General features: G+C 35.0%; 3 protein-coding genes across 7 annotated transcripts in view; 2 read left to right on the top strand and 1 right to left on the bottom strand.

Annotated features, from left to right (window-relative positions):
- The window catches only part of LOC100180322, an 8,688-nt gene extending 999 nt beyond the window's left edge, over positions 1-7,689 (top strand). For 3 of the 5 annotated variants that reach the window (XM_026836029.1, XM_026836026.1, XM_026836027.1), the window contains 14 exons: positions 977-1,013; positions 1,084-1,137; positions 1,441-1,496; positions 1,613-1,646; positions 1,707-1,760; positions 2,031-2,083; positions 2,313-2,580; positions 2,840-4,596; positions 4,868-5,032; positions 5,366-5,518; positions 6,082-6,243; positions 6,524-6,686; positions 6,961-7,119; positions 7,374-7,689. In XM_026836029.1, coding sequence (XP_026691830.1) covers positions 977-1,013; positions 1,084-1,137; positions 1,441-1,496; positions 1,613-1,646; positions 1,707-1,760; positions 2,031-2,083; positions 2,313-2,580; positions 2,840-4,596; positions 4,868-5,032; positions 5,366-5,518; positions 6,082-6,243; positions 6,524-6,586 — 2,856 coding nt within the window. In that variant the 3' untranslated portion in view covers positions 6,587-6,686; positions 6,961-7,119; positions 7,374-7,689. Of the gene's footprint in view, positions 1-43; positions 185-437; positions 491-976; positions 1,014-1,083; positions 1,138-1,440; positions 1,497-1,612; positions 1,647-1,706; positions 1,761-2,030; positions 2,084-2,312; positions 2,581-2,839; positions 4,597-4,867; positions 5,033-5,365; positions 5,519-6,081; positions 6,244-6,523; positions 6,687-6,960; positions 7,120-7,373 lie in introns of those variants that run through there. The other 2 variants (XM_026836028.1, XM_018813511.2) reach the window with 2 other exon arrangements.
- A 649-nt stretch (positions 7,690-8,338) lies between these two features.
- LOC100177965 (p21-activated protein kinase-interacting protein 1-like) lies at positions 8,339-10,616 on the bottom strand. The gene is made up of 6 exons (XM_026835844.1): positions 10,379-10,616; positions 9,686-9,818; positions 9,340-9,568; positions 9,073-9,223; positions 8,730-8,849; positions 8,339-8,448 (listed from the first exon to the last, which is right to left on the bottom strand). Exons 1-6 carry the CDS (start codon positions 10,614-10,616, stop codon positions 8,390-8,392), a joined length of 930 nt encoding a protein of 309 aa, XP_026691645.1. The 3' UTR covers positions 8,339-8,389.
- Positions 10,617-10,990: 374 nt separating this feature from the next.
- LOC100177194 (dolichyldiphosphatase 1-like) overlaps positions 10,991-12,288 on the top strand; it is a 2,509-nt gene continuing 1,211 nt past the window's right edge. Inside the window, exons 1-3 of the mRNA XM_002131632.5 lie at positions 10,991-11,181; positions 11,249-11,349; positions 11,758-11,939. Of these exons, the coding sequence (XP_002131668.3) occupies positions 11,118-11,181; positions 11,249-11,349; positions 11,758-11,939 (347 nt within the window). The 5' untranslated portion in view covers positions 10,991-11,117. The remainder of the gene's footprint in view (positions 11,182-11,248; positions 11,350-11,757; positions 11,940-12,288) is intronic.

Genomic DNA, 12,288 nt, shown 5'->3' with positions numbered 1-12,288 from the left:
GCAACTAGCATAGAATGTATTATACTATACACAGGTCCCAGTCGTAACTTGCCATCAGAGACAACTACAGTGTCATTATATTATTGTTAGTTTAATTGGTTTATAACTTTTATATTTATTGTTGTAGGACCCTTATTGTAAATGTAGGGGCTTATAGTAATGGCGTCATCTCATGACTACAGAGGTTGGTTCTGTTGTGTTTACTGTTTATGTAAATTAAATGTACTATTAATACTTACAAATATTATGTAGATAATTATGTGGTGTGCAAAATCATAATAACACACATTGTAGCTATGTTTGTGGTTTGACATACAAAAAATCGCTGGTGAACTCCCACTAAGTTACTTAATTTTGATTCAAACAAGTTACTATGCAATTAGAGGGAAATACAGGCTGAAGTGAATGACTAATTGGTTGATTACAACTATTTTTAGATGATGCAACAATGAACAACCTCCCAAAAATTGCGTCAGATTCATCTCCCTTGGTAAGAGTTAAAAGGTTACATAAAATAATTCTACTTTAAATAAACAAATTATTAACAAGCCTACTGGTTATTCAAGTATGAGCTTATATCAGAACCAAAGGATACCAAGTTCAATGCTCCACTAGTGTGTGTTTCCTAACATTTTATGCTTTAATCCGGTGGTCACTAGTGGATTTTGTAAACTGTCAGCCAGACAACATAAAATAAAAACAAAGTTACATGTGTGGTAACTCGTAACGTAACCATGTCATTATAGCCAGTGTAGATGCATTAACACTTGCGTATAAACAAGTTGCATCTATAGACTATAGGAAAACTACAAATAATGGTGTTTACTAATAATGCATCTACAAAACAAGTGAATGAATGTAACTTACTTTATCCTCCACAAGTTCTTTGATATTTTGCAATGTAATGTACATTAACAAGTATCTAAATACTAATTAGTAACTACTCTAATACTTTATGATTGTTTATTTTCTACAGATCAGTAGGAGTGTCAAGTCACCGGATAATGAAACTGGTAACTATTAAAAAATAAAGCTAAATTGCTTCAGTTTACAAAACCCAAGTAATAATTTATACCTTTATAGTTGTGAAGACTCCTGTTGGTTCAAGATTAGATGAACATGGAAGCAGTGAAACAGGTATTATTGCATGATACTTACTTAAACTTGTGTGTAACAGCTGTTATAACATGGGTGTTTTGTTTTATAATTCTCATGCCTACTGACCAGTTACTTGTTATATCAATGTTTGTTTAATGTTTTGCCGAAGGACATTTACTCCAGCAATGGTAGTCGTATGAATCGAGCATTGAACCTAGTATCTTTTGATTACCAGGTGAATGCCTAACCACCAAGCCACAACACTCTAATATTTACTTATTCCATAATATTTTCTTAGATTGATTAAGTCAGAAACGTATTCACATTTTTATATCTTTGCAGCGGCTAAGACTCCAATTGCTTCAGTATTTGAGCAATGTCCAGATGAAACAAGACAGGTAAATTTCAATACACATAGTAAGGTATGTAGTTCAAACAGGTATAAGTGTATTTAAACAAGATAGCTCATATGTAATATGATATTTCCAATTTGCTAACGAACATGCTTTTGCAGTTTACTCATGTTGTCAATACAGAAGATTACACAGGTACGCCATGTATGGTAAAAAGGTTTAACTTTATCTTAATTTTCTACTTTATAACTTTAGAACCAAAACTACCTTACAGCCAAATGGAACATGCGCCCCCATCTGATATAACAGGTACGTTTGATATGTGTTACAGACTTGTATTGTAACATTATATTCCTTGTGAGTATGAACAACATGTAGGCGGCAATATTTGCATTTTACATTCTTTATCATTTGGTTCCCATTTGGTACAAACTTTACCTAACTTTTGAACAAGTTTATTCATTATTCCCATGCTATATGTTTAACTGTAAATTGTTAAAGCACACTGATAGCCATTACTCCCCATATTAATAACGCATGTGTGTTATTAGTTTAGCACTGACTCATATTTTACCCCAGAACCAAAACTCCCCTACTCAATGAACAATGAGAATTCAAACCAGCGTCACTCAGTAAGCTATTGTTTCTCTAAAGGAATCAATTATACATGTACAGTAATTTGAACATATAAATAAACTGAGACACCAAGTACTTTTTTTAACATAGTGACAATACAATGGTATTCACATTTTAGCAAATTGTTTGTTAAAAGCTACTTTATCGATAAAAGACCAATGTATTATGATTATTATTTATTTAAAAATCATATCACGAGACCTTTAGTTTCTATTATTGTTAAAGATTGGAAGCTCTGGTTGTATGGCACAGGATGTGACTCAACCCAAGGGATTCTACGGAAACAACAGCAGTGGTGCAACTGATGACGTTGCATTTAACTCACAACCTGCGGCCCAAGGGAATAATTTTCATGACGTGCCTGTTAATGGGAACGAATGTTCAGAATCAACTCATGAGCCGAAAATAAGTCGACAGATCACCATAAACACAAGTGGTGACACACACATATATACTCTAACGAATGATGGCAAACCGGAGAAACAGAGAATAAGTAAGAATAAAGCTTTGTAGATTTTTTCTTCTGGTTGAATATCTATAAAGCCAATGGCTATATTTCATTGTGTTTGATTCGTAATCTAATACATTGAAGTAGAAAGCTTGCTGGGAAGATTAGAAAACAATTCAAAATGTGTTTATTGATTGTTGACTAAATACTTTTTAAAAACAGATGTTATAATAATTACTACTTGTCTTAAACTTTGGTATTTTGTACCAATGTTTAATACTTTAACAATAACTTTATTTTAAAGCTACAGATTTGCAAAGAAGGTTGCGAGAACACGCACAGGTGTTTGCGGGGCATTTTAAGTCCCCGGTTGAGCTACAGAAAGCTTTGAAGTATGTTTCTCTTGAGGTGTCTACAACGTTTCAAAGAGCGAGTCTTGACTTGAAAGATGCCGCCCATCCCTCACGTAAAGCGCTTGAGAAAATGTTTGAGAGACCTCACGGTGATGTAGTTATTGATGATCTGTTTAAGAAAGCAGAAGAATCAGCCATGCGTGATGCACAACGTGTTGGCGCTGCTGCTCACAATTACATTAAGAAGCACGGGCATACACTGGGGGTGGTAGGACACCCTGGGATTGGGAAAACAACACTTTCACAAATTTTGACCCAGAAGGTATTGCAAGGGACAATGTGTCCGGAAGTGGAATATTTAGTTGTTATCAAGGTAAATTCCCTGGATCTAAAGAGGAAGTACAACAATGCTCTTGAGTTTCTGCTGACCAGCTGTTTACCAGATTTCCAGCATTCGCAAGAAGTTGATCGACTCTTACTCGAGGAGCTCCAAAACAATCCCAAAGTCATGATCATTATCGATGGCATTGATGAAGCCAATGTATCTCTCTCTTCCGAAGTTGGCAACTGCAACCTGTATGGCCGACACACAGGCGAAGTTATTCTGAAGAACATACTTCAAGGTAATTTCTTTCCATTTGCCTACAAAGTGGTGGTCGGGCGGGTCAGGCAGTTTTTTCAGCTGTCTCCCAATTACCGGCCAAAATTTGTGCTTGAGGTAAATGGGTTTACTTTGGATTCACAGAAAGACATCTGCCATCAAATTTGTGGCCTCCAGGCTGCTGCGGTTATACAATACCTCCATGAGCATCCAAACATTGCTTCATACTGTTATGTTCCTGTTAACTGCATTATTACAATGGAGACACTGCGTAGGAGTCTGTTGAGCACAGAACAACTTCATATTCAATCAACCACCCACGTTTTTACCATCTCCTTCAAAACGTACCTGGACTCTGATCACATCCAACCCAGTGGAGACGTCCGACAGTCGAGTTACATTGCTCACCTTGCGTGGAACGGATTTATTGAGAGGAAATACATCTTCAGCTGTGAGGATTATGGAAGGGTGGATCTCTCTGAGGAAAGTGCGAATGCATTTTTGAGTATTCATGTTGATAACAAACAAATCCGGTCACGGCATCAGTTGGATTCACCGAGCTGCTTCTCCCATCTCACCCTCCAGGAATATCACGCAGCTCGCTTCGGTATTCTTTACATGCCAGTAGACGAATTCAAGAAACACGAGGAAACGTTCTGTTCAGCACATGGGATCGTTGTTACACAATTCATGTTTGGCATGTGCAACAGAACTGTATTTGATGAAGTAAGCCAAATACCATCCTACCATCAAGTCACTGATTATGAAGCCAAAAAGAAGATTCTGATTGAAATGGCGATGTCCAATTTTCAACAAGTTTTTGTGAACGACAGCGTTGAAACTCCTAAGCTACTGCAGGTCTGCGGTTGGTTGTACGAAGCCAACAACCCAGAAATCACCAGCGCAGTTTGTTCTACAACCATCCCCGATTCATTGAACATATCGGGCTTACTCTTGCCCAGTGATGCCGCAAGCTTGGCTTTCTTTCTGCAAAACCTATATGGAACACACAAGCTCAATTTGGGAACTGAGTTCTCTAACATCAGATTTGGTGACAACGCTCTAAGCACGTTGTTAAATGGCATAAAGGAATGTAGAAACATCAAAGTAAGTTTTGTTATTGAATTTTTTGTGGTCTCTTAATAAGTTTGTAATTAAAGTTAAAACATATAGTAGGGTGGGGGAAGATTGGGCACTTTTTTATTCTATTTTCTAGTTCCATTTGGTAGTAAACTAAGAACATTCAAAGAATTATAAAACCATAGCTTCACGATTCCTATAGACCTTTGTTAATTGTTTTAAACACAATCAGGATTTTTAGATATAATGTGCTAAAGCTTCTGTGTTCCCCATCCAACTATATCACCTCCTTTACAAGGTGAGCCAGTTCCATGCGAGTAAATCGCCAGTAACTGACGCTGTGGTGAAAGATCTTAATGAATGTATTGCTGGTGGATTAGATGCGTTGACGCTTGAACTATGGGATCTGTCGGATAACCATCTTCAAAGTTTAACAGAAGCAATCACTAAATCCCAAAATAAGGTAAATGTTTTGAAAATAAATTGACAGCAAATCCTTGCAAATTATTCCGGACCCGCTGAAATAAAAAAAACTTTAGAAGTAAAGGACAATACAAAACAAAACGCGCACTGCGGATAAACTTTATCCACCAATATTTTACTTGTGTTTGATAACTGCATCCTCTATTCCTAATTACACCAATCTTCATTATCGTATGTGAATAGATGAAAAGGATTTATGTTTTGTAGTTTATACCTTTGTGCTTTTATTGCTTAAATGAATTAATTGAAAACGATAGACCTATATCATAAAAACACAACATCAGCAATTTAATTTATAATTCTCTTTCTCCAGATCCCAGCTGTCAATTTCAGCCACACCAAAATAAGTGAAACTGGTGCCAAACACTTTGCAAAGTGTATTTCCAACATTGAGGGTGCTAAACTAATCGGTTGTGACATTAATGGTGTAGGAGCTGGCTATCTGGCAGAAGGTCTTCGGTGTCCTGTAAGTTGACATTGTATATAGTGTTGTTATTTGTAATGTGTTGGTTTAAACAAACAGATTGCATTACTGGCTTTAAGGTTTAATAAATTATAACTTTGGTGACTGTATTATACATACAGTACTTTTCCATTTTACTTCGTTGATCCTGCAGCATGATATGTTATTGGACTTGAGATTTAGGTCAGAGTTGACATGCGAAAGTTTCAAGGTCACTCAGTTCAAAAAGAGGTTGACACAAGAAGCACATAATTGTAATGAAACCAAAAACCCCACAAGGCTTAGGTTATATACTCATAAAATAAAACGTGGAAAACATATATACAAAAAACAATGGGGACAAAGTTAAGGAGTTAAAAGGGGACAGAAACATACAACTTAAAGGGACAACATAAAGACAGCTTTGGATTTTATAGGGGACAACAAAATGGTTTGAGAAGTAATGAGAGATTAACAGGAAACAGCATGGATCTCATCAGATGTTTAAGCCTGCTACTACAATTATAAAATTATTTTTTAAACTATCACTTTTAATTTTAATCAATGTTTTTGTTATTGTTGTCTAGATATCGTCTTTAAACCTACAAGACAATCCTATTGGTGATCTCGGAGCCTCCAAACTCGCTCCTCATCTGGATCACTTTAAGGAGTTGTTGTTAGAAAGATGTGGCATCGGTCCAAAAGGGGCAGAGACCTTTGGAGATTATGCAGCTAATTTGCAAACACCTGTGAGATTTATTTGAAACCATAAGCTTTAACATAACACTCACCTTCCGTATTGCTTCACTTTTTAGCTTATTATCACGACTGGTTTTTTTTTATTTATCAAAGGGTGGGTTATAACTTTTAAGGAAGTGCCTCCTTCTAGGAAATAAAACAATCTCTAAAAAATGTAAAATCGAATCACTTCAGTAAAAAATCCTAAGTGCAGCAAAGCATCAGATTTTCCCGTTTGATAATGTGTCTCTTAACTTTGACTGTTTCTAATTCTCTTAAATATATTTTTAGATGGAACACTTTAACATCAGTTGTAACAAGATACAAGATGAAGGGTTGAGTAAAACTTCTTGATGGTCTTTCAAACATGAGGAAAGTTGGTTTGTGGGATTGTGGTTTCACTGAAGTTGGTGCCACCGAACTTGGGCAAGCTTTGCAGAAACTCAGCGTTCCAGTGAGTTTTATGTTTAACTATTAAAATTTATGTGTTTGTATAAAGAATGAATATAACCTATTTATCCTTGCATAGGACATTGACATTCATTGTTAGGTGGGTGTCCTGTTTTTTACACCTTGTGCTTGCTTATGAGTTACCACGTATTTAAGTTTGCTGGTTTTTATTTCATGTTATCAGCATAAAATTGCCAACAATTTACAACTACGCTGGTAATTACCAACTCAGTGTCCAGAACTGAAAACTTAAACTAAAAATGAACATTAATTTTCAGCTTGAATCCATCAACATTGGCGCAAACAAAATTGGAAACGGAGCAACTGCGTTGGCTCATGGTTTATGCGGTGTCCGCTCCTTGAACTTGAGTCAATCAAACATTCCCGAGCACAAAATCAAGTTTATTAAAGAGAAATACCAAGCCTTGCCATCACCGGTGAGCATAATGTATTGGTGATCTTGTTTTGCTAAGTTTTTAACTTTCTGTTTGTTAAGTTCACCAACCACGATGTTTAATTAATAGTGAGTTTGTATATTTTTTTATAGCAGATCATATGACCCCATTGTTAATATATCCTTTTTATAAAAAAACAGAGTATATATTAGTTTCTGTTACTTCTGCTACCAGGCATATTGTAAATAATAATTTGTAAAGTTATTTATGGTACATGGTTACTTTTAATTTTGTAGAAACCGAAAATAGAAGGGATTGGATCAATGCCAAGTTCCAACACCCGATGTGTCATGCAATAATACTACAAAACACAATGAATATTTTACCTAAGTATTTTACACACGTTATAAATAGTTAATGTTTACATACATTTGCATTGCCACAAACCCACAGTTGTATTTTTATCCTTTTATTTACACTTAAAACTTGCTTGTATTTTTATCTCTTAATAGTTCCTTTATTCACACTTAAAATTTGCATGCAGCCAACCACCTTACAGTAGATTCTTCTTCTTTAAACAGCAACAATACAATAATATTATCATGTTTTTTTTAAATAGTCTCAAAAATTGTTGCTTTACTTCTATTTAATCAAAATTAGCATGAGATAGACTTTATATACCTTTATAGTTTGTTGGTTAAAAAAGTGTTTGTCCTAATATGGTTTTTAACAACATAGAACAATTAATTAATCAACATTTGGTTTAGATATTTAGATGTTTTTAATGATTTCTAAAAGATATCACATCTTTTTGTTTATTCACTTTAAATTGATGTATCATTATAAATTGATGTGTACGAACTGTATAATCGTGGTTTTTATCTTTATTTGCTTCCGGACTGTGATAACGTTAGATTGCAATGTGTTATGTTTTAATAGTTCCATAAGCTAAGCTTGTTTTCTGCAATACAACAAAGTTTTCCTACCCAATTAAAAATTGGATTAAATTTGCATATACTAGTTATTATTTTGTGTATTTGTTTTGGATAATTCATGATGCGTCACACCGGATTTTTCCCAGGTGCATATTTATTATGGTTTAAAATGTACAGCATAAGATAGGTGTAAATAAACCTATACAGCCAGCCTTATTTTTTTAGGTAATATTTAAAGGGGTTTAAATTTTCCAATACTTTTGTTACACAACCATTTTTAACCATCTACTGAGAAACCACTGTTCAAATAAAATAATCACCCCAAATATATAAACACAGATTTATTGACAAACACATTGCCACAACTTGCTTCAATATCAGCTTGGATTCCGCTTTGCCGAATTTTTTCGCTTTCTTCTTCTTTTTGCTGTTTTCTCTAAATAAACATGTGATGTTTAAAACGTTTGTATTGGTTTTTAATCAGCAACTCCGGCGCTGCGAAACATTTAATTAGCATGTCTGCCTCTAACGCAGAAGTTATGGGTTCAACTTCAAGGTTTGCCGCTGCTATCATTGTGGGCGTGAGTGTCCTTGGGCAAACATTTAACGACGATTGCTCCAACCAAGTGGTCACTAATGTCTTGTCTAAATTGTCAGCTATACAATAATCATTACCACACAAGCATACAGAAAGTTACATCCATTCACTCAACTTACTTTCTGTAGCTGATTCACTTGTGTCTAAACTTTCAGTTGACGCAGGAAGTCTTGGTTCAGTTTTCGGCCACACTGTAACGCAGGTCAGTCTAGCTCCTGTGGGTATGGTCAGCAAGCAGTCTATAGATACAAGGGTTAATATTAGTTTGCATCTATTTGAATGTAACTTGCTTTATCCTTGCATGGCCAGAAAACGGCAGACGTTATAACACAAGTGTTCAGTTTCATATACCTCGTGTCAGCTTACGAGTTAACAAGTATGTAACTTAGTGGGTGATTTATGGTCAATTACGTTAAAAACAAAGACATAGTTAATCATGCAGCATTGAAACTGTATGCTTACTTGGTGTTTTTTCTTGATCAAGTTCAGAGTTTGAAACATCCCATACTTTAACACATTCATCGGAAGAAGCTGTCACTAGCCATGTTCCATTAAGTATAATGTCTTCTGGGGTGACCATTGGGCTAACGCATTTGACTCTGTTCTCATGTGCCTGAATATATAAATAAGTTATTCATCTTTGCGTGGCAGGGGTTTCATACACCTCCTTTACAAGTTACAACAAATATTTTAATAGGTTGTAAACCAGACAATAGACACAATACAAACCTTGTAGCTTAAAAGCTTTTTTCCAGATGGTATTTCGTAAAGTGATATATTTCCACCATTATCGCCCACCACAATTCGATTCATTTGAGTTTGATTAAGTGGTAGAAACTCAATGGTAAGAACTGGGATATCAAAGTCACATTCACACACACATTCGGCATTCTCAAGTTCAAATATATTCAGCTGTTTAGGAGAAGCAGAAATGTAATATTTTCCATCCGGAGACCACCTGTAAAGTTGTATATAAGACATTGTTGATTAGTTTGTTACATTATGTTTTCATANAACAGAATTCAAGCATATCTTAGATAGGTCAATGGTGTAGTATGTTTATTCTTATATTCACCTTATAAATTCAATTTGGCTTTCTTTCTTTATATTTTTAACATACACAGATCTGCTTGTGAGTAAATTCCATGTCCTTAGTGTCCCATCTTTGGGCGAAACTGACATCCCAAGTTTCCCGGATGGGTGAACAGCTAGTGACGTTTAACTGGGCCTTTATGACCTGTAGTTGGACTGAAAGGTGTTACATGATCTGCTGTGATGTATAATAGCAGTTAAACTAAACATGCCTTTTAATGACTTTATCATGTTTCCTGATGGTTGAGCCTCCCAAACAGATATTGTTCCATCATCACTGCAACTTATAAGACGCTGCTTATCCGGGAAAATAACTTGATTAACTGGTCCTTCATGACCCTGTTTAAAACAAATATGTGTTATAGAATGCAATAAGAGGTTTTACCCCAGGTGTATCCGCGTTAAACATTACACATTATGCAGATTTGCATTGGGATTTTTGCAGTATTTTTGTTTGCCGATGGTTGGTGTATATTCCTGTTCAAAAAAGTAAACGATCATCAATGACAGTATACACTAATTCTATCATAGAACAATATTATGAATGGACAGTTTTCGTACTTAGTACTATCTCTGAATCGCTGCAGTCAATTCTGTGGCTAATCCAAAATATATGACAACCTTATAGTAATGATAACGAGCCATTAAGGGTTAAATATAAAGTTACATCGCCAACCTGTAAGAATCCAAAGCTCTTTCCCTTCGTTTAAATCGTACAAACAAATCGTTTCGTCAGTGGAACCAGCTGCAACATACGATTTCCCAGATGTCAAACATTTAATGCAACCTGTTTGTGCATGATCTGTGAAGCTTGTTTCGTATGTCAGCGTCAAATCTTCGTCCTCCCCTTTTTTTATGTTTACAGTATATCCGATCACTAATTGTTCGTAGCACCCGACAACGATTTTAAACATTGTTTCCACCAACCTTTCTAAGTATTCGTATCACGCTTATTAGATCTAACTGTTCAATCTATAAACACAGAAATTAATGTTTAATTTGGTGTCTTAACTTTTGCTGTAATCGCTAATAGTGGACCAAAGCAGGATAAAATGTAAACAAAAGTGCTCTGCTACATAACACATGTGAGTTAGGTAATGTCTACAATCTTTAATTACGAACCAGTATCACTTATAAATTGAGACTTTTCTTGTTTTTAACTAAACAATTTGTTTAAATGATGAATCTGAAAAAAGTTTAATTCAATATAATTAACCAGTAATGACGAATAATCGGGTTTTTATTTTGTTAATTTTGAGACCTCACCTAAATATGCAAGTTGGCATTCCGCCACATAAGAAATTTCAGAAAGTCGATTTCGAGTTTCTCTTGTTTGTTTGGTTCTATAGTTTGTAGTAGGCGGCAAATGGTTTTGGTATTTGCAATATTAAAGTTTAACTTTTTGATCGGTAAAGATGTCAAACTTCTTAGACATCGTTTGGACCCCTGTGTCATTTACGCATGTTGAATATGAAAAAGGTAGTGTCATATTTTCTATACAATTCGTTTTAAAAATTGCATTTCACATCATAATATATATTTGCAGGCGACCAATTTGGAAAGTTTCTCGCATGGACCAGTCTTTTTCCATTTGTTGTTTTAAGTGGGTTTCTCACACATATTTATTTTAGAAGAGAAATTCACACAGTAAGTTGAACCTTTAATTTTCTCATTACAAATGTTGCTTTCTGATGATGCAATACCTCATTGTTATTAATTTAATATCCCCGCTAGTTTTGTATTTGTTGCATACAGGTTTTTTTAAGTAAAACTCTTTATATCGTACTTAACATGACAATGATGTAGCGTAGGCAATTTCTTGTTTAATATAGAAATAAAACAACTTTTTATACATACATGTACCTAACTTCAATAAATGTGGGACAAATAATTTACCGTAACATGTATAATGTATTTTCTTTCGGCGGCATGGCACAGTTGGTTAGCGCACATGCCTCTAACGTATTAGCAGTAATAAACAGTCGTGTTATATTACCGTCTGCCGTTTTCTAGCCACGCGAGGATAAAGCAAGTTACACTCTTTCTTTCTTTTAGATTGTCTTTTTTATTGGAATATTTCTTAATGAAATGGTGAACTACATTGTAAAACACATAGTACAAGAACCTCGTCCAGATTCTGGGCACACCACCTTAAACGTGAAGCATGGTTGGCCTTCATCGCATTCACAATTCTCATGGTTTTTCTTCACATACCTAATCCTGTTTATTTACATCAGGTAATTATGTATAATGTCCATATGCACTTGCCATTATTTATATTGTGTCTATACGCATTGGTTTTTAATACAAATGTAAGTTTTCTTAGGCAACAGGCAGCAGCCAGTATAGCATTATTGCAGTGCCAGTATGTTGTTTGATACAAATAATTTTCAGCACTGTATCACATCTATAAATAGTTGATATTCTAAGTTTAAACTTGCAAGACACTTAACGACAATTGCTCCAACCCAGTGGTCACTAATGGGTTGTCCAAATTATCAGCCATACATAAAAAAAAGAAAAATTCCCAAAAAACAAATAATCACTCACAAAGTAACATACATGGTAACTCGTAAGCTGGCACAA

This window comes from Ciona intestinalis, chromosome 9 (assembly GCF_000224145.3).
Source record: "Ciona intestinalis chromosome 9, KH, whole genome shotgun sequence".
In the NCBI taxonomy this organism is placed as follows: Eukaryota; Metazoa; Chordata; class Ascidiacea; order Phlebobranchia; family Cionidae; genus Ciona; species Ciona intestinalis.
The sequence above is the reverse complement of the archived record's forward strand: the minus strand, read 5'-3'. Positions and strand labels throughout refer to the sequence as shown.

Bases quoted from the DNA above. Each gene is read 5' to 3' on its own strand.
- LOC100177965 (XM_026835844.1), bottom strand. From the start codon at position 10,616: ATGTTTAAAATCGTTGTCGGGTGCTACGAACAATTAGTGATCGGATAT. The intron at 9,569-9,685 runs GTGAATATAAGA...ACAACTTTACAG, and splicing joins AGCCAAATTGAATTTATAAG to GTGGTCTCCGGATGGAAAAT. The intron at 8,850-9,072 runs GTAAGCATACAG...TTGTATCTATAG, and splicing joins TGATCAAGAAAAAACACCAA to ACTGCTTGCTGACCATACCC.